The following is a 20,478-nucleotide window of genomic DNA, read 5'->3' as shown; positions in this document are numbered from 1 at the left end:
CATCTTCTCTTGTGGTTTTTTTGGATGCTTGGCATTTGTCAATATTATTTTGAATATTATACTGCAAACTGGGGGTTCTGGCTGACATGCTTGTTGTAGTCAGTAGCTATCTATTTTCGGAACTGCTAGTTTAGTAGTAAAGTAACACATCTTTTGGCACCCTTGATCGTTCCATCAGGTGGTGACTCCACTAATATCAGATTGCGTCATTCTCATAAAAAATTGAATCTGGTTGACCCTACTGCTGAGAAGAATGGTTTTACAAGTCGGTCGGGTTCGGGTTCGGGTAGTGTGCGGGTATTACTAAACGGATTTGAAATGGGTACGGGTAGTAAAATTAAAACACTAAACGGATTTGGGACGGATTTGGAAATTTTATATATAATCGGGTTCGGATTTGGGTACTCCCAATTTCGCGGGTACCCTACCCGTTGCCATCCCTAATTATCACAAACTCTCATTGTGCTTAAGATGTTGAAAATGATTAATCTCAAAATAAACTCATCAATAGCAAGGTTATACTCAAATAACTAATAAACAAATTATATAAAAATAAAGTAAATAATAACATTCTATTAGTTATTCAATCAGTTCACTGCATATATTTTCTAATACCAGAAAGAAAGAAAAATGCTTTTTATGCCAAACAAATAAATAGAAATAGAGCATAAAATTCATAATTTAAATTCTACTACTAAGTGGTTCTCAAAAGTAAATTATAACAATAAATAGTTAACAACTAACTTATCCATCTACTTATTCCTGTTAATACCCTGTACACAACTTTGGGAGTTTGTTATTTTGTGGACGACACTTTAGATAATCTCACTTCAGAATCTTGGACTTCTCCTCGTAGGAATACAACATGTTTCCTCGCCCAACATCACAAGCCAATTTGCAGTAGGAATAGGAATCACTCATGTAGTTCGAAGAAATTGTATTCCAATTACCACTTTAAAGTCGTTGAGGGGAAAGTCGTTGAGGGGAGTTACTGTGAAATCCATTATTCCCTTCCATATGCTCAGCTGACAAGATACACCAAATGTCATTACCACCATGTCCAAAGCCTTGGAGTTAACTGCCTTCAGCTTCCTAAAATTTTTCTGCACCAAAAAATAATTATGTGGTAGGATGAAACATCAATATATCTGAAGTGACACCCCTTTAATAAATAAATAAAAAAAATTATAAAAATCTGTGGCGACTTTTTTAATACTACTATTTTATATTTATTTTTTTCAATATTATTTTTCAAAAATTATATCGTTAAAAAAAATTATATTTTAATACTCAAAACTCTAAACCCTTTTAACTCGGTGGGTCTTCTGGTTCGAAGAAGAAAACGTTACGATTCTACAGCCAGACCACTACAGTCGGACTCGGCCCCTAAGGCCCATAAATTCTACCAACTCTCGAAGACCTGCCAGAATGGTCCTAGATTTATCACATCTGAACTGAAATTCTAACTAACCGAATTAACTTTTAATAATTTCTAAAATATTAATTAAATTGAAATTAAATTTAATTAAAATGAAATAAAAATAATCTGAGTTATAATTGAAATTAAATAAAAAATTATCTTCTATATGATTAATTAATTATAAAATAATAAATGTAATTTATTTTAATAAAACAATAATTATAAATAATATTTATTAATTAATAAAAATTCAGTTACAAAAATAACCAAATTTTATAGATTCAGTTATTTGATTATAACCGAGAAATCTAGTAATTCCTGTTAAAAAAATGAGCTTGTGACGTTAAACACGTCTAAAATGAAATCCTTATCAAAGAAAGGTTGCGAATAAACTACTGCGTAGGCAATGCAATGAATAATGTCTCTGAATCTATTCCAAATAATGCTCAACTTTGGTGGTTCTTTTGCAATTGAATAATTCTTATTCCATCGAATAATGAACTTTTAATCTCACAAGAATCCCTCTTCTCACTCCCCACCATTAATTACATTGAGATCTACATTACATTCACCATGATTCAACCATAAGAATTAAATCATTACCCGACTTTAACTGTTGCCTACCCAGCACCAATTACTCTGCAGAAACACATAATCCATCCAACCAGACTGAGATCTAAAACACGTAGCTGGACATTGTAGATAAAATGACATAGCATTTGAGGATCTGCTCTTTGTGGCTTTGCTTCTTATCTTCGCTTTGTTTCTTGGCTTCTTACTCCTTTATTTATCTTCCATTCTCTCATGGAAATTTGACAATGCTTTCCATCAGAGTTCTATTTCTTTGCATTACTTTAATCAGCTGTACTCATTGTAGAACATACAGCTTCAACTGATAGCTTCTTCAATACATTTGGACATGGGTCGGGACCAAAATTACTGCTGGAAATGGTAACCATGCAGCTCTCCTGTCCGACGCATTTCTGCAGAGAACATTACTTAATAAACTAACTTCACGATGATATGAGGATTAGCAAATTAGACGCTAGTCAGGAAATTACCTTTTCAATGACGGAATGAGTGTTTGGTGCATGACAAGTTCCTTGCTGAAAACTTCCACAAGTTCCAGATGGAGTACCAAAGCTTGCAAATTTTATAGCTGATATGGATTGCCCAGGTGCACACCGCAGGTGAACCTTGGCGTGGTGAAGCCTGGCTGATTCACCATTGCTCTCTGTATGATAATCCTCAATGGCTGGGTGGTGCTCATTGGCATCGGCACAAACACTTGTGATTGATCTCTTAACAAGAGATATCTTTGATGCATCCCCACCAAGCTCTTCAAAAAGTACCAACAGATTTTTCGTTGGCTTCAACCAGGACCTTGGAACATGATACCTTAAAAAAATCACATACAAATGTAAGTAGCTGTAAGATGTATATATAAAAAAATATCCAAAAGCAAATGCTAGAGCAAGGGGGGAAAAGAAGCTCTTTAATCAATGTACCATCGCTGTGTTGGTTGGCCACAACCAAGTTGGCACTTCGGCGGCCGGTATGTCCCAGCGTAACTGCAACCACTGCAATCTCCCTTTGCATAAGCCATCCAGTATCTTCCAATGCTCTGTCCATTAATCCAAACTTGGCCTTTACCCATGCTGCGCATGTCCAAAGCCAATGGCTCATTTCCTCTAGGTGCATCAAAATAAGCCTGAAATTCTCACACAAAAAAGCACCCTTTTTATATGTTAACTAAGCTTTGTAACTACAGTTTCCATTACGCTGCACTTTCTTACCTTATGCCACTTCAAGAGCTGCCCTTGATTAGAAGCCACGGATCCTTGGATCCAATCAACAGATGAGGCTCCATTTGGAGAGACCAGATTCATCTCCTCTCCTTTTAGACCAACCTGTTTATAAATGATACCTTGAGACTTCTACCAGCACGAAACACAGAAATACAGCAACATAAGCAGGACATTGGCATACCTGGTAGGACCACTTCTGCCATGTTAAGTCTTTCTTTCCTTGGTTAAGGCCGTTCAGAATAACTGGACCTTGTATACCTGTTTTCCATGTTTCATAATGCAACCCGACATTCTTGAACAACAAAGAAATTAGTCAGTACTTGAAATACTTTTCAGGGACTACTATCCACCAAATATTTTATAGTTCAGATCAAAGAAAGAACATGTCAAGTTGAGCTTCTCATTTGATTTATAGAAGCTACACTTGCATTAAGATAAGAGAGATGAGAACTGAGAAGGGAACCAACCGGTAACCCAACAGCTATGCTAAGCAGTGAAATTCTATTTGTTCCAGCACGTAGGTTGACTGGTCCTGTAAAGGTAATTTGCCTGTCCTCTCTGGTCCCAAAAGCTGATCCTGTTATGAGCAGCATTGTTTAACTTCAAGTTTTTTCCAATACAATGGAAATACCTAATCTATGATACTTATCAACGAGAAAATCCAGTTTAGTTAATAGAAAGAAAATAAATTTGAAAAATACCTGAATACTGCCCATTGATGAAGACATGAAGACCATGGCCAGCTGATTGCACAGTAAGACTAGGCTTTTGTCCGTTTTGCAGAAATGCTTCTGATGGGCTAATGTCAACACTGGGATGAAATTGGAAACTGAAAGGGTTAACCTCATGATGCCATATGTAAGACTTACTGATAAGTAATCAATCGTATTGCAGGCAAAATTTGTGCTAGAGCTAGACTCAGTGGGAATAAAGAGTACAGAAGCACCATTGACGGGGCTTTTTTCTCCCTGTCCTCCAAACCCACTTGTTATCAAGTCACTAACTCATTGCAAATCCTTCATAATCCAAACCCAATGTAGCAGAGGGAAGTAGGTCATCTCTTCATCTCTTGAAATTTTTAAATACAGTACTTTATGTGAGATATCGTAGGTGGTAATCATACCTCGTGCCATAACAATACCATGACAGAATAATAGGCTACATTGTCAACGAAAAGTAAAATTATAATTTATTTGATTTCATGATGTTCTTTTATTATGTCTCCTTAACCTAGCAAACAGATGGATAAAATGAAGTGCTTAATTAGTTCCTGTGAAATTTTATTATAGATATCAGGTAGTAGATATCTATGCGTACAATATTGTAATGAGCTCACCTGGTCAAGTACCACAGATAGTCACTGGAATCTCTAGTGACATTTATCTGCTCCAAAAGTCCTTGAGATGTTATCCTTGTACTATACGCTAGAGAAGAGATATCTTCATCATAAGACTCCCAAGATAACAACTCAGAACCAGTCGGTAACATCTGCATATGTGAAGTTTGAGCTCCAACCTAGACAATCACAGACCAACCTATCAATAACTTGACGCTAAATAACCAATTAAGCAATTAAATGAAAGGCATATTCTTCTCTTCAATGTGTGTATTCCACACTTGAAATAGATCCTAATAACTAAATCAATCTTACCCTTGCAGTGTTAAATACAACACGCCTGCAATCCGGAAGAATGCTGATGGACCAGGGAGGCAAATCATAGTGCATGTTATTGAACATCACCCTAGCAGCAGAGTTTGCATGGTAATTGGAAAGAAAAGCTGCACAGCTGCCCTTCCCTGAAGAGAATATATGAGCCTGCAAATCATTGAGAATCAGCATTGGAAAGATAACACACAAACCATGAAATTACTGGAAATGAAATGAAATTCATATTAGATAAGGCAGACCTGTTGGTAGGTTCCTAATGAAGTTACTCTGGGATCTGAAGAAATTAAAGCATGTTCACATAACTTAATAGCTCTGTGAAGCTCCTTTAGATGGCCATATTTAGGTTCCCTGATCAAACCTAGACGAGTAAAATGGTTAGCCAAAATATACTTTTTCGAGTATCTTGAATGTTTGAGATTTTCATCATAATGGAAATAAGATGAGTGTTCTTACCATATTCATCTAATGGGGCATCATAGTCATAGCTGGTAGTAATAAATGGGCCTCCAGCAGAGCGCCCGAAATTGGTTCCTCCATGGTACTGTCAAAATACACAATGCATAAGCAATATGCTGGGAAAAATAATTTTTTTCACTCTTACCACGAATTTTGTCATGCAAAGAAACTAACCATGTAGTAATTAAGATATGAGCCACCCTTCTGAATGAATCGTGCAACTGCAAATGCCAAATCTTGAACTGGCCTCTGGTGAATGGGGCCACCAAATTCTGTAAACCTTTATTAGAGCAATGGAAAAACAATCACAGGGGAATCAGAAAATTGAAAGCATTCAGATGATAAACTTCAATCATTTTGATCTAAGTACTATTTACCAGCCACTCCAAGCCTCAGTCCACAATGTAGGTTTGTAGGGTTTGTTGGGAGAGAAAGCATCACAGTAAAAGCCATTGCATGCATTAATCTGTTCCAATATTGAAAGAAAGCAAATTGAGACCTACCATTTGAGAAGGGTTTCTCAATTTTAATGGAGAAATGTGGTACAAGTGGAAAGGATGAGTTATCTAACCACAGGGTCCGGGGCATCATCTTCCTTGCACATCACCCATGGAACTCCAGTATTCAGTCCAACAGCCATTTTTGCAGCCCAATTTATATATGCATGACCAGCAGATCCAAGAGCCTTGTCCTCTGGACCATACTCATTTTCAATCTGCACGAATTAGCATTAAGAAAGAATGAAAAACAAAACAAAATGCAACGTAGTGGCTTCACAATAAAACCATCACAGGTGCTCTATTCGGATTTCAAAAGCTCCAAATATTTCTTTTCTGGATGCATGTAAATCCACAAATCACAAAAATACATTTTAAGTAAAGGTTGCCAAGAAGACAACACCAAGTCCAGCAGAAGAAAATCTACACCAACTCAAATATAAAGATCTGATACCTGAGAGAGGATGATAGGGCCACCTTGAGATGCGAATAGCTTCTCATTTTTCATCATCTGCACAATTTTTTGGGTGAACCCTTGCATTGCTACCTTCAAAAACAAAACAGAAATTACTTCTTGTCTTATTTAACTCTCCAGTTATTTTCTTAGAAGTTCTCCTTATACTTTTTCAGCAAATTAAGAGAAATGTAAAAGCAGAAATAGAACAATATGAACCTTGAAAGGCTCATTATCTGTTCTGAAGCTGATACCAGGAACATACTTCAACCAAACAGGAAATCCCCTACACAGTTTAACAGAAACAACATTAATCAAAACATTACATTTTAAGCAGGTTAAAAACAAGTGTTAACCTCAGGCCCCACGACCAACAAATTTAAGGGGGAAAAATCCCACCACTTGAAAAGCATTTTACCCTGCCATCTAGAAGAAAAGGCAAAATTGGGGAGAAACAAAAAGGAAAAGTATTGCGGGTACCCAAAGTTCCATTCTGCACAAACATAAGGTCCAATGCGGAGATGAGCATATAGCCCCACTTTCTGGATTGTCTTCATAAACCGTACCAGGTCATATCTTCCCTCAAAATTATACTACCAAATAAAAGAAAAAAGAAACACAACAAAGTAAGCTCAGAACATATAGATTATTCAAATTTGAAGCTGCAGAAAGCAGTGTTAATAGAAGTAAAGCTTGAGTGGAGATCCAAGACGGTACATTGCCAGGAGAAGGCTCATGAACATCCCAAAAAACGTAAGTGTCAATAGCATCTAATCCTCCATCTTTTGCCTTCTGTATAAGATCTTCCCACATCTACAGCCAAGAAAACCATTTCAACAACAACAAAAAAAAAACAACCGAAATGCCATAAAACACAGATATAGGATCACACAATACTATTTAGATGGGTTTCAAAAGTGGAATACATATTCAAAAGAAAGGGAAAAAGGAAAATACTTCAGGGGTGCTTCTGGGATAGTGAATGGAGCCGGAGATGAGGATTCTTCTTTGACCATTGATGATAATGGACTTCTTGTCGTAGGTGACACTGCACTGGATCATCTCAGAACCCATAAACAAGGCCATCAAGATGATGGTTAAAAGCTTGGAAACTGAGTTGGTTCCCATCTCTCTCTCTCTCTGTCTCTGTCGACAACTGGGGCGGAGGGAAAATTTGAAAAGAGAAGCAAAATGCGCAGAGAATGACTGATACAAAGAGGAAAGTTAATGAGCTTCTGGGAAGTCTGATCTACTACTCTGCTCTGCTATGCCATCCACCACTGAGCTTGAACTCTTTGGCCAGTGCCCAGTGGCCACACCACCACACAACCGACCAGCTGACTAGCTTTATATAATGATCAATGATTCTGCTTTATGCACTCCAATTTTATTATTATTATTACTATTATTATTTTCATTTCTAATTATAAAAATTATGCACTTTTATTTCAGGGGAAAATGAGGAAATTTATCTCCTTTACATTAAATTTCTTTAGTTTGAAACTGATGACAAAATAAACATTCGACTACGTTGTGGATTAACCCATGTGGTAAGAGATATCAAATATTATATAAAAATATGTTATCGGTATTTAATTAAAAAGATAATGTAATTAGTGAGGGTATTAGGAGGTTTAGGTTGAACATCTAAGCAACCACTGACTTCACAGACATTGCCAAAAGAATAAAGCCAATGAGAAATTTCACCATGGAAACCTGACCCACCACGACAATAGTTGATGCTTTAGGCAAAGGATGAGTAGTGGGAGTGGTCTCGTGAGAACAAGCTGGCTAAAGCTCATCACTGGCTATTATATTTCTCCAAATCTTGTACTCTCTTGTCCTGTCTTTGCTCTTTTATCTCTTGCATGTCACCATGTGCATTTCCCTGTCCCCATTCACACTCAAAACAGTGAGTTTTCTTCTTAAAGTGCTTATCTGATTCCACATTCTAGCTGTCGCCGCTCCTCTTCCTCTCGCCGCGTGTAATAATTTCTTGTATTCTATGATTATCCCTTGTAATAATACTGCATTTTCTTTTTAAACAAAATTTAGTCTGTAATATATTTGTAAAGAAAATATGTATTTTTCGTTTTGAAATTATTATTATTATGACTACATAATCTTATCTGTATTTTTACATTGTCTTTATCGCCATCTTCTATCACATGTTTGGTTGTTTCCAACCACGTGGTGTGTTTTCATTAGAATTATTATTATTATTATTATTAATTCTTTGCATTGTTGATTTTGTTCTTTCTCTGCGTACAGAATGGAAAATATATAATTATTTTCGTAGAAATATTGCAAAATTAGCAGATGGAAGCATGCATGGTAAATAGAAAGCAGGCAGTCTGTCAAAGGCTTTTTGTTGATTTTGGGTCAGAACATAGAACAGGAAGATAACAGAAGAAATAGCCAACACAATTCCTGCACTGGGAAACACCACACACACTGATTTGAATAAAGCCAAATGAAGTTCACAAGTTCAGAAAAGTAGTGTACAGATGTTGACGACCAGGGGCATATATCCACAAAAGGTCACGTGAAACACCGCCGAGCATGGAGAAATTTTTAATGAGTTGGTGTATCTTTGCGCTGTAAATTCAAAAACAAGCAAGGAAGGTTTGGCTTCAGCTTCAATGCCCCAACCATCAGACCACCCACCCCATTCTTGCTGCTATTAATTACCACTATTCCACCACTTAATTAGAGCAATCTCCGGATCTTGCTCCTCAAATCAACTATTCTTTATATTACTTTAATGGGTATTCTTCTATTAATTTTTTTTTTAACAATAATTATAAAGAAAGAAAGAAAGAAACCCTAGTTTGTGAAATGGGTTATGGATAGGGTTTGTCATTTCTACCTGACTGGGTCATTCAAATATTTGTTTTTGCAGGTCTTTTCACCTAAGAATAAGAAGAAATTATTAAAGCAGCCAATTCCTATTTTCTCTGATATGCTTCTAATCCATCGTCATCTGTTGGAGAATCACATCACTTTTAATCTGAAGTTGTTAGAATACGCACTCAATTTTAATGAGTCAAACAAAAATAAGAAAGGGAACTCCGTTAAAGCTGGCGTTTGTTTCTCCATTGTCGTAGTTAACGAAAAAAAAAATTCAAAATTGAATGAAATTGTGTGCCGCTAGATCTCCGTTCCGTTTACGTCGGTGCGGGTCGGTTCAGCAGTCCTAATCCTAGATAGATGGATATTTTGTTATTCAATTATGCGCATACGCATAGGATCCGTGCATCACGTGGAATGAACGGTGTAGATCTCCCTTTTCTTGCCACTTGGATTTTCTCCTCAGTTCAGTTGACATCCGCCGTTGATGTTAATTGCATTACTCTTTGTTTGGATTTTATAATTAGAAACGATAAACTTTAAAATAGTGAAAAAACCTTCTTTTTAAAAAAAAAAATTTGTAATTTTAAGCGATTTGTAAATTATAGTGATTAAATATTTTTATTTTATAGATGAAAATGTTTATTAAAATGTTTACAATGGATAAATTAAATAATTAATTTCCAGTACATTAAATAACAATTTGACATAGGAGACAATTGATTGGATAAAGAGTGGGATACGGGCTTCAGGTTTCTGCATGTCAGGCCTGGGCCCAGATCAGCACGGGTCTGATAGTACAGTTTCATCGGAGTTGCATTAATCCAGCAACATAATAACACCGGCAGAAAATGTACTTGCTTGCGCTTTATTCCACTGAACAGGACTACAATAATTTCATTTTGAAGTTTTGAGTATCAGAAATTAAAATCATAGAATTTCTTCTTTTAACAAATATTATTGAAGTTATTAATTTCATTTTCAGTTTGATTTTAATTAATTTTGTTGTAAAAGTGAATGAATCTATTAGAGCTGGACAATTATAAAATTGATGCAAAGTAACTTGAACAATTGATTAACGACTAAGATTGCAAATTCTGCAATAAGAATATGAGATAAAATTCGTGTCACGAAATTGCTGGGACCATGTATGCGTTGTTCCTGAAAAAATAAGGTAACTTTTCCATCATGAATTAGATTCCCTCTTCTCGGTCAATGTTGCAATGTTATTACTGTTACAGATTCAAATCAATCAGCAGAAAATTCGATTTTATAACTTTAAGATATATTCTTACTTTCACTAACCATACGATTTCAACACTAACTTTCGTCATAATTTTCTCTATAAATTCTACTGCATCCATATGCCTTGAATAACTATTCCCATCTCTTAATCAATCCTTCATATCCAAGAGTGTTTCTGCTCATCCTTGGAACCTAATGGTATGTAGCTCTAAGAAAATACTTAATTAATTTTATTTGATTACTGTATTTAAAAAAAAAATTAATTATTTTCATAGAGTTATGAAGGAGGCGAGAACAACTATATGTCTGTTGGTCCATGGGGAAGCCAAAATGGAGTACGGTGGGATGATGGAGTTTTCAACTCCGTAAGACAAGTGGTGATCTTCTATGGGGCTCAGGTTGATTCCATCCAGTTTGAGTATGACAAGATGGGGACTTCAGTTTGGTCTGACAAGCACGGTGGAACTGGTGGTTTCAGGACAAATAAGGTCAGTACTCTCTTGTACTCTAATAAGTTGATCGGAACTGTCAAGCTTCTTGCAAGTAAAAAAAGAACGTTTATTCAAATTCTGGTGATTTTTATGCAGGTGAAGCTTGATTATCCTGATGAATATCTTGTATCTGTAAGTGGCCATTATGGAAACGTGGTTGACTGTGGTCCAATACTTATTCGTTCTCTTACGTTCGAGAGCAACAAAAGGAAGTACGGACCTTTTGGAATTCAGCAAGGAACTCATTTCTCGTTTCCATTGACAGGCGGCAAATTAGTGGGTTTCCATGGTCGTTGCAGTTGGTACCTTGATTCCATCGGAGTTTACTTAATGCCTCTCCTGCAACGAAATCCATCCAAGAATCTTGCTACTGCTACTGGCCGAATTACAGGCAACAAAGAGAAAGACCCCAGCGACTCTGAAGTGGAAAACAACCTGAAGGTATTGGTGAACATAATAAAATGATCTTTTTTATCCGATAGAGCTCATGCAACTAAATTTTCTGGATTAATTAATTAAGCTAAATGGATACAGAAGTTGATGTTTATAATTACTTCCAGGTGGTTACTTCTAACGCAGTCATCGGTAGAACCATGAAGGCAGTGTCACATGGACCGTGGGGTGGCAATGGTGGAATGCTATTTGATGATGGAGTTTATACAGGCGTCCGAGAAATTCATTTGACACGATATGGAGGCGTTGTTTCCATAAGAGTTTGCTATGATCTGAATGGCCAAGCAATATGGGGTAACAAAAATGGTGGAAGCGGAGGAATTAGATTAGACAAGGTGATGCCTTATAAATCTTGTTAATTTATGGTCAATTTAATGCTAAGAAACGTTTCTCTTCTTCTATGTCTGCACAGATAATTTTCGATTATCCATCTGAAATCTTGACTCACGTAACTGGATATTATGGATCAACTATCCTAAGAGGGCCTATCGTCGTCAAGTCCCTGACGTTTCACACCAACAAGATGAAATATGGACCCTTTGGGGATGAACAAGGGATCTTTTTCTCCTCTGGTTCTAACAATGGGTTTGTTGTTGGATTCCATGGAAGAAAGGGATGGTTCATAGACAGTATTGGAGTCCATGTCGCACAAGTTAACTTATCAAGACAATCTCGGCCTTCTCATGATCCCCCCGTTTCCACCAACATTCAAGCATACGAGGTACGTGAAACTACGCCCTCTAAAGCTTTGAAATGGTGATGAATATTGGGTTCTCCTTCTTCTGATGCTAAAATATTAAAATACCACACTATAACATTGTATTAATGGTTTCTTGTTAGGTTACGGTCCCTGGAATGGTGAAAGAACCTGCTGCAGCTGCTGCATGGTCATCAGGACCATGGGGTGGCGATGGAGGCAAGCCCTGGGACGATGGAGTATTCTCTGGGGTTAAGAAGATTTTCCTGGCAAAAGGAGAAGCCATATATAGTATCCAAATCAAGTATGATAGAAATGGCCAATCTGCTTGGTCGGTTAGGCATGGAGGTGGCAGTGAAGGAAGCTCTCACTTGGTAATTTACTAATTCAACGACTATAGTAGAATGAACGTTGTTTTCAGTTAATACTAGTAATGGGTTTTGTGTTGTTGTGCTTAAAATCCAAGCAGATCAAATTTGAGTATCCATACGAGATTCTTACCAGTGTTTGCGGTTACCATGGATCTCTCACTGGAGATGAAAGCCATAATGTAATAAAATCCCTCACATTCTATACTAATAAGGGGAAATATGGACCATATGGAGTGGAAACAGGAACTTTTTTCACTACCACTAAGACAGAAGGAAAGATTGTTGGGTTCCATGGGAGGAGTGGATGTTACTTGAATTCAATTGGAGTTCATACGCAACAATGGTCAAGTGATCGAGAATCGGCTCCGCAAGGGCCTCCAGGAGAACGAGGTGGTACTGTCAAAACTATTTTCAATAAGTTGTTTAATTAAATTTAATTAGTTTCATATATACCAATCTATTCCTATGTTGTTTAATTACAAGCTTCAATGGACATACGAGAGGAAGTTTATATATATATTTGTATTCTTAAATTTTATTAAAACAAAAATTTTATAGATTTAAATTATTAAAAAATAATTTAAAAAATAATTTTATAATCTTAATATAAAATAATATGGATTTCATAACACTCCATTGTTATATAAGCTTAAATCATTTTTTTTTAAATTTAAATTAATTTTAAAATGTTATAAAAAAAATTTGCGCCACCTAATTGAGATTTTAAAGTCATTTTAATTTTATTTTTAAATAATTTAAATGTACCATTTCCTGAAAATTACAATATTGTAAATGCTTATCCACATTTGGATGGTCAATTTCGTTGGAGAGCATGGACAGTAGTAGGCGACATCACATAGGATCATCCCGCTATTGCGGCGTAGTGAGTGTGTACCTTCGCTTGTAGACGTTAGAGCTGAGAATCCACTGCTGCGTATCTGACCTAACATTAAGCTTCTTATCCCAGAAACCCAGAAAAAAAATGGAGAACTTGATGGCGTCCATGATTTCTACAACCCTACCACCGATCGTGAACGCCCGTGACACACTATCAAAATTCTCACCGAGAAACGCCACATCCTCAATTCCCTCACCAGTAAAGCTCCACCCAAGAATCACAGACTCACATTTGAATTACCTGTGCAAAATGGGTCGCTTGAGTGAGGCCGTAATGGCTCTTGAATCCATAGGTCAACATGGATCCAAGGTAAGACCTAAAACGTTCATCAATTTGCTTCAGTCCTGCATTGACTCCAATTCTGTTACTCTGGGCCGGCAGGTTCATGCGCATATTGATTTGGTCGAAGAAAAAACCCCATTTCTCGATACCAAGTTGGTTAGTATGTATGCTAAATGTGGATCTTTAAGGGATGCACGTAAACTGTTTGATGAAACTCGGGATAAAAACTTGTATACATGGTCGGCGATCATTGGTGCGTATTCCAGAGAGCACAGGTGGAAGGAAGTTGTGGGGCTTTTTTATATGATGATGGAATACGATTGTCTACCTGATGGATTTTTGTTGCCTAAGATATTGCAGGCGTGTGGAAATTGTAGGGATATTAAGACCGGTGAATTGGTACATTCTTTGGCGGTCAAATGTGGAGTGGATAGCTTCCCATTTATTAATAATTCGATTTTGGCTGTGTATGCAAAGTGCGCGAAATTGAGTTTGGCAAGGAGGTGTTTTGAGAGCATGGAAAAAAGAGATAAAGTGGCTTGGAATACTATGATATCTGGGTATTGCCAAATTGGTGAGATTGAGGAAGCTCAAAGATTGTTTGATGAAATGTATGAAGAAGGGATCAAGCCATGTTTAGTAACTTGGAATATAATGATATCTGGTTATAATCAGATAGGTTGTTGTGATGTTGCAATGGAATTGATGAAGAAAATGGAGAATTTGGGGATAAATCCTGATGTTGTCACCTGGACATCAATGATCTCAGGGTTTGCTCAAAACAATAGGACAGATAAGGCACTCGATTTGTTGAATGAGATGATTTTGGCGGAGGTTGTACCCAATGGAGTTACCATTTCCAGTGCACTTTCAGCATGTGCATCTCTGAAAGTATTAAATCAAGGGTTAGAAATTCATGCACTCGCTGTTAAGATGGGTTTTACTGATGATGTGCTAGTTGGAAATTCACTTATTGAAATGTATTCAAAGTGTGGTGAACCTGAAGCTGCTTCGGAGGTCTTTGATATGATGTCAGAGAAGGATATTTATAGTTGGAACTCGATGATTGGAGGATATTGTCAAGCTGGATATTGTGGTAAAGCCTATGTGCTCTTTATGCAAATGCAAAAATCTGAAATACAACCTAATGTCATCACGTGGAATAATATGATATCTGGATATATACAAAATGGAGATGAGGATCGAGCCATGGATCTCTTTCGAAGGATGGAGAAAGATGGGAAAATGAAGCGGGATACTGCATCATGGAACTCTCTTATTTCTGGTTATTTGCAAATTGGACAAAAGGACAAGGCAATGAGCATATTTCGACAAATGCAGTATTGTAGTGTTAGTCCCAATACTGTTACCATTTTGAGTGTCTTACCTGCTTGTGCAAGTTTAATTGCTCTAAAAAAAGTAAAAGAGATCCACGGTTGTGTGTTGCGCAGAAATCTAGTATCTGTACTTGCAGTTTCAAACTCACTGATTGACACTTATGCAAAATCAGGGAACATAGGATATTCAAGAACCATATTTGGTAGAATGTTATGGAAAGATTTCATTACCTGGAACACACTGATTGGGGGTTATGTTTTATATGGTTGTTCAGATGCTGCCCTTAATCTTGTTGACCAGATGAGAAAGCTGGGAATTAAGCCAAACAGAAGTACTTTTGTGAGTATTATTCTTGCACACAGTCTTGTTGGAATGGTGGATGAGGGGGAGCGAGCTTTCTCTAGCATGATTGAAGACCATCAAATTATACCTTCTTTAGAACATTATTTAGCTATGGTACACTTGTATGGTCGTTCTGGTAAGCTCAAAGAGGCATTGAAATTTATTGAGGATATGCCAATGAAACCTGACTCCTCTGTTTGGTCTGCCTTGCTAACTGCTTGCTTCATTCATGGCAATTTCGGCCTGGCAATCCATGCAGGGGAAAGTTTACTTGACTTGGAACCAGCGGATTCTTTGATCCAGCAGTTAGTTTTGCAGGCACACAGTTTATGTGGAAAACCTGGAGATTCTTCAGAAGTGAAAAGATTTGAGAAGGATTTCAAAGTACCAAAACTCATTGGACATAGCTGGATTGAAGTAAAAAACGTTGTGCATTCTTTTGTTGCTGGTGATGGGTCTAAATCATGCTCAGACCACCTATTTTCTTGGATTGAAAGTGTGTCAAAAGAAGTGAAGGCATTTGATCTACATCGCGGGTTTTACATTGAGGAAGAAGAGAGTGAAGAAATTATTGGTGTGCATAGTGAAAAACTTGCATTAGCTTTTGCCTTTGTTTGTGGGCCTTCTGCACCTCAAAGTATAAGAATTGTGAAAAACCTGAGAATGTGTGGGGACTGCCATTGGATGGCTAAATATATTTCTATGAAATATGGATGTGAAATATATCTGAGTGACTCAAAGTGCTTCCACCATTTCAAATCTGGGCGTTGTTCCTGTGGCGATTATTGGTAGGGTGAAAAATGTTGACAAATCTGTGAATTGGGATTTGCGTGACGGATCAGTTCCAATGATAACACATTTGCTCTGGATATTGTGCAAGCTGCCATGGATCTTGGTGCTGCTTTCTGTTGCAGAAGGTTCACATAATCTGGGGTCCTTCTATTTTCATGCATTTTGTACTAAATCAACTCATTTGGAACTTCAAATGCCATTGAAGAATCTAGGAGCCCTTGAGCAGGTCTGTTGGCAGAGTCGCTTCTTTCATGCCCAGTCCATTGTGTTGACAGGTACAATTATTGATGTTTTTGAAATGGAAGTTGTGTTACTGATTCTGAATGTTTTTGAGCAGATAAGCTTTTGATAATGTCACAGCGCACTCGAACTAGTTGACAACCATATCAAGAATTTTCGGTGTTTCTACTGTCTATGGTCACCAAGCACATTACTTTAAGCAGCACAAAGAAATATGTGCTTTCGGAAACACAGGCGAGAATATTACGTTCTTAAGCGGCCTCGAAACTGGGGGACCGCATGAGGAGGCAAACCAGTAATGGAGAAGTGAAACGTTGGCAAAAAGATTCTTCTAGTTCCCAGTATGTATAAAAGTTTTTTCACAAGCTCTTTATATGTTTATAGTGAATTCTTAAGGATAATATATTCTGAGAAAGAAAAACGTTTGAAGAGCTAGAAATTTCTGTTGTATTTGCATTCAGCAGTTTATATGTAAATCAGATGCAACCTGAACCTGTGGCTGATGTTGCAAGATAAATAATGATTTCGGAAACCCAAAAATGACCGTCTCCAATGTATGGAACTTGCTCAGATTGATGGTTAAATGGATCTGATTCATTCTCTACTAATTTTCAAAAATACGATCAGATAAGCACGGTGGAAATGGAGGCACCAGTACAGACAAGGCTTAGTCGCAGTTCTTTTGTTTTCCATCAAGGTGCCTAAAACTGGAACCAATGGGACAAGAATTGACTGCAAATGTTGGAAGTCAGGTACCAAATAGACACTGATTACTTGGAGGCCATTGGTGTCGCGTTTTCTAAGAAATAACAAAACCTCTTTGTCAGGATTTCCACTTGATCCAATTCTGAAAACTTTAATCAGTATTGATGAACAACACTGCCAGGCTCATGTATAATGGAAATTCAACAACACTGCTCTGCTTCATGTGAATAAAAAGAATAACAGATCAAATCCAGTTGGGTCAAGGCTTCACCCAGGGCCAGGTAGAGGCAACCCAAAAGGTTCTAATCATGGTTAGAATTATTCGTGGGCATGGCCCACATAATTCTCGACCTTTCTTACAACCCCAAGTATCCAATGTATTTATTAATATTAGAATTTCTGGTTCTCTTCCATTACCGTCAATTATCACATAGATATAAAATGAAATTAAAAAATATCATTCATTTACTGTTTGAATTCTTAACGTTGAACTGAAATAATAAATTAATACTCGGATACAAGTGACCCATTATTATAATTATTAAGTTTGAAGCAAGTTGAACAATAAGACAATTGCTATATCCATTTATAGGTTGATAGGGGTAGTATAGGATACCACACATGGATGGATAATGGAATATTTGTTTACTTAATAGAGATTTGATTAATTAAATAATTTGATAATACAACATCTTGAATGATAGTTCTTTCTTTTTTACAATATAATGTCATTTTCCTACATCATGACTCATAACCTTAATCATATGATTTACAATAGACATAGCGGCGTTATTTAATTTTTTTTTATATTACACTAATCACTGGCTATATTAACTAATAACAAGCTAACGAAATATATTAAATTAATTAATATGTTTAAGGAGATATTTTTCGATAATAGTTTTTTAAAAACAATGTTAAAACACGTAAGATATAAGGTTGAATCAAATTGAAACATGAAAAGAAATGAAGATATTGGTTTGCTATCATTATTATAAACAAATCTATGTGTCTAAATAAGTTCAAACCACCTTTCAAATCAATAATTGTTTGTGTAAACGACCACAACCCAGCTGGTATATCATGATCTGTGTAAATTCAGGAACCCATTAGAGAGAAAAAAACAGTTTTTTATAGGAAATTGAAAACTTTATCACAGAACAAAAAGAAAAAGTAATTAAAATAAATTCATTTACATGTATAATTCAGTGGTTTTCAAATTAGTTAATTAGGAAGAGACATGAATTTGCAGTTTGTTTTTTGTTTTATGAGAAAACATGTCGTAAACATGTCCATCATAATTAACCAGCAAAACAAAAACTATCAATTCTTATCCATTTTGGAGTTAATTTGTTCTCCAAATCATCAGTGAGTTCTGAATGGGGTTAGAAAAGATGGATTCTTTTTATTGCCAATGGAATTAATTTGATCTTTGTAAATCATAATGCTTATTTAAAATCTAGGTTTCTTAATTGATTTATTTTTTATAAAGTTAGGCTGGCTTCCTCTTATCTTTTTCTTGTAGTTTTCATATCTATTTTTTTCAAAAAATATAATTGACTATAACTAGAATTTAAAATCTCTTAATCCTAAAATTTTTTATTTAGAAAGCTAAATCTTGTTAGCTTTAATTTCTTGCAAACGTGCATTATATATAAAGCTAATATATAAATTGATTATTATAATTTTATTTTATTTTTAATAGGTCTTTTAAAATATTTTTTAATATTTAATATTTTTAATATAAATATAATTAAAAAATTAATAAAAAATTAACTTTTCATACGTATAAATAAATAATATAAATAAAAATTATAAAATGGATGGAGTAATTTTTTTATATATAAATTTTTTTATTAAATTGTAATAATTTAAATTTAATAAAACATGAATTTTATAAATTTTATTAATTATAAAAGTTAGAGTTATTTTAGTTTTGGTCCTACATTTCATCGTCATTATTAACTGAAGTAACTTGATTAGATTTCAGAGTTCATTATTTTGTCAACAGGGCAGTACAAATTAAAATAAATATGCTCGTGCCATTGTCACCTATTTAGGGTTTTGATGTCCTCAGTAAAATGTAGGTCCAAAATATATTTTGGTGGGTTTAATCTGGATTATTCCTTTTTTTTATATATATATATATTTTTTATGCTTCAGTAAAGTGTAATCGTCGTTCTATATTTGTACTCTCCTGTCATAGTCACGTTAGTTATACATACGGATTTATTATGTCCTTTCCCATTATCAAGGGACCATTCAATTACATCCAACACTATGTGGACACGATCTCGAGTGTCACGGGTTCGTTGTCTCACGGGACCAAAGAGATAAACATGATCAGGTCTTCCATGCATAGGCTCGAGTCCTAGTCCGACTCATTAAAGTAAAACTTCGGCTTGCATGTAAAGCAAACCTATGTATTAAGCCTTAATACAGTTAAGGTCTGACATTTCCAGTACGGGCTCAACCAAGATAGGGGTGTTTTAGTCTCGATTATCATCAAGTGCCCTTTTACCTACTCATTAATTATCTCGAAGCTCCAATTATTGTTGCGCGACTCTAGAAGAGTTCTTGTCAAAATGTCTCCTCTTCGCCTTTATCCGTTTTAAACTTACGCTCTTACTTTCACTTGTTGCTCTGCCTCTTGCGTTGCTTTTGCTGTCTTGCCCTTTCTCTTCTCTATAATTCCTGTGTTTCCAATCCGAGGTATGTCTTACTCTTCTCATGGCTTCTACTAGGATGCCCAATATAGTGGGTCTGGTGTCTTCTATCACCTCTTCCTCCTTTTCTCACCATTTTTCTAGTGACTATTCTGACACTACCATCTATAGAATTAGGGCTCCCTTACCTAATGAGCGGATCATTCTCCCCTACCCACCACCAGCGGGTCTGATAGAAGCCCAGCAAGGGCGTAACTTGATCTTTTTCATCAAGCAACGCAATTTCGGGCTGACTTTCCCTTTTACCCTTTCTTTATTGAGGTCTTCTGTCATTTTAGGGTGTCTCCTCGGATGTTGTCCCCCAATTTTATCTTATTCATATGCTATTTCAAGTATGTTTGCCTGTGCTGGGGTTTTGCCCCTTCTATTGAGTTGTCCTGCATCTTCTTTTACCTTGTTAGGTCTACCTACGGGTTCTATTACTTTAGTCCCCAGGTCAAGCTATCCATCTTTGCTAGATATAAGGATTCGATAAAAGGTTGGGCAGAGAATTTTATAGTTGTTGAGCTAAAAGAGAGCTCAGGGATCAATTGAATATCAACCTCTTCTGGGGAGAGGTCCCTTAGGACTGTAACGACCTCCTTAGGTTAAGCCTAGTGGACGAAATTTACCTTCTTCGACTGGCCTCTGTAAAGAAGAAATATAACATCGAGAAGTGCATGTTTATGTCTAACCTGCGAGACTGTCAAGAAGCTGATATTCTTTTATGGTTTTCTTTCTTTTATGTTTTCCTTTCATTGTTTT

The 20,478-nt window shown here is 36.2% G+C and overlaps 3 protein-coding genes across 6 annotated transcripts; 2 read left to right on the top strand and 1 right to left on the bottom strand.

The window, feature by feature from the left end:
* Nucleotides 1-1,879: 1,879 nt before the first annotated feature.
* Nucleotides 1,880-7,734, bottom strand: LOC110606993 (beta-galactosidase 5). The gene is made up of 19 exons (XM_043953428.1): nucleotides 7,262-7,734; nucleotides 7,022-7,117; nucleotides 6,785-6,897; nucleotides 6,524-6,590; nucleotides 6,305-6,397; nucleotides 5,925-6,068; nucleotides 5,731-5,819; nucleotides 5,528-5,633; nucleotides 5,351-5,438; nucleotides 5,137-5,255; nucleotides 4,880-5,044; nucleotides 4,565-4,743; nucleotides 3,930-4,039; nucleotides 3,696-3,805; nucleotides 3,410-3,520; nucleotides 3,217-3,330; nucleotides 2,929-3,131; nucleotides 2,482-2,818; nucleotides 1,880-2,403 (listed from the first exon to the last, which is right to left on the bottom strand). The coding sequence occupies exons 1-19, from the start codon at nucleotides 7,430-7,432 to the stop codon at nucleotides 2,275-2,277; spliced, it is 2,544 nt and encodes an 847-aa protein (XP_043809363.1). The 5' UTR covers nucleotides 7,433-7,734; the 3' UTR covers nucleotides 1,880-2,274.
* Nucleotides 7,735-10,462: 2,728 nt separating this feature from the next.
* On the top strand, nucleotides 10,463-12,912 carry LOC110606353 (jacalin-related lectin 3). 2 transcript variants are annotated; one of them, XM_021745121.2, is made up of 7 exons: nucleotides 10,463-10,597; nucleotides 10,675-10,887; nucleotides 10,987-11,331; nucleotides 11,451-11,678; nucleotides 11,756-12,064; nucleotides 12,184-12,414; nucleotides 12,510-12,912. In XM_021745121.2, the coding sequence occupies exons 1-7, from the start codon at nucleotides 10,595-10,597 to the stop codon at nucleotides 12,840-12,842; spliced, it is 1,662 nt and encodes a 553-aa protein (XP_021600813.2). In that variant the 5' UTR covers nucleotides 10,463-10,594; the 3' UTR covers nucleotides 12,843-12,912. The 2 variants fall into 2 exon arrangements, with proteins under 2 accessions (XP_021600813.2, XP_021600814.2); XM_021745122.2 differs by having other exon boundaries at nucleotides 10,546-10,597; nucleotides 10,685-10,887.
* Nucleotides 12,913-13,226: 314 nt separating this feature from the next.
* Nucleotides 13,227-16,843, top strand: LOC110606892 (pentatricopeptide repeat-containing protein At1g19720). 3 transcript variants are annotated; one of them, XM_021745884.2, is made up of 2 exons: nucleotides 13,227-13,618; nucleotides 13,691-16,843. In XM_021745884.2, exons 1-2 carry the CDS (start codon nucleotides 13,394-13,396, stop codon nucleotides 16,061-16,063), a joined length of 2,598 nt encoding a protein of 865 aa, XP_021601576.2. In that variant the 5' UTR covers nucleotides 13,227-13,393; the 3' UTR covers nucleotides 16,064-16,843. The 3 variants fall into 3 exon arrangements, with proteins under 3 accessions (XP_021601576.2, XP_021601574.2, XP_021601575.2); XM_021745882.2 differs by having other exon boundaries at nucleotides 13,228-16,289; nucleotides 16,401-16,843; XM_021745883.2 differs by having other exon boundaries at nucleotides 13,228-16,338; nucleotides 16,424-16,843.
* Nucleotides 16,844-20,478: the final 3,635 nt, after the last annotated feature.

Source organism: Manihot esculenta, chromosome 18 (genome assembly GCF_001659605.2).
Source record: "Manihot esculenta cultivar AM560-2 chromosome 18, M.esculenta_v8, whole genome shotgun sequence".
Classification (NCBI taxonomy): Eukaryota; Viridiplantae; Streptophyta; class Magnoliopsida; order Malpighiales; family Euphorbiaceae; genus Manihot; species Manihot esculenta.
This window is presented reverse-complemented; position numbering and strand designations above follow the sequence as displayed.

Bases quoted from the DNA above. Each gene is read 5' to 3' on its own strand.
- LOC110606353 (XM_021745121.2), top strand. The intron at 11,679-11,755 runs GTGATGCCTTAT...ATGTCTGCACAG, and splicing joins GAGGAATTAGATTAGACAAG to ATAATTTTCGATTATCCATC. The intron at 12,415-12,509 runs GTAATTTACTAA...AAATCCAAGCAG, and splicing joins GTGAAGGAAGCTCTCACTTG to ATCAAATTTGAGTATCCATA.
- LOC110606993 (XM_043953428.1), bottom strand. From the start codon at position 7,432: ATGGGAACCAACTCAGTTTCCAAGCTTTTAACCATCATCTTGATGGCC. The intron at 6,898-7,021 runs GTACCGTCTTGG...TTTATTTGGTAG, and splicing joins ATGAGCCTTCTCCTGGCAAT to TATAATTTTGAGGGAAGATA. The intron at 3,132-3,216 runs GTAAGAAAGTGC...TGAGAATTTCAG, and splicing joins AGCTCTTGAAGTGGCATAAG to GCTTATTTTGATGCACCTAG.
- LOC110606892 (XM_021745882.2), top strand. From the start codon at position 13,394: ATGGAGAACTTGATGGCGTCCATGATTTCTACAACCCTACCACCGATC.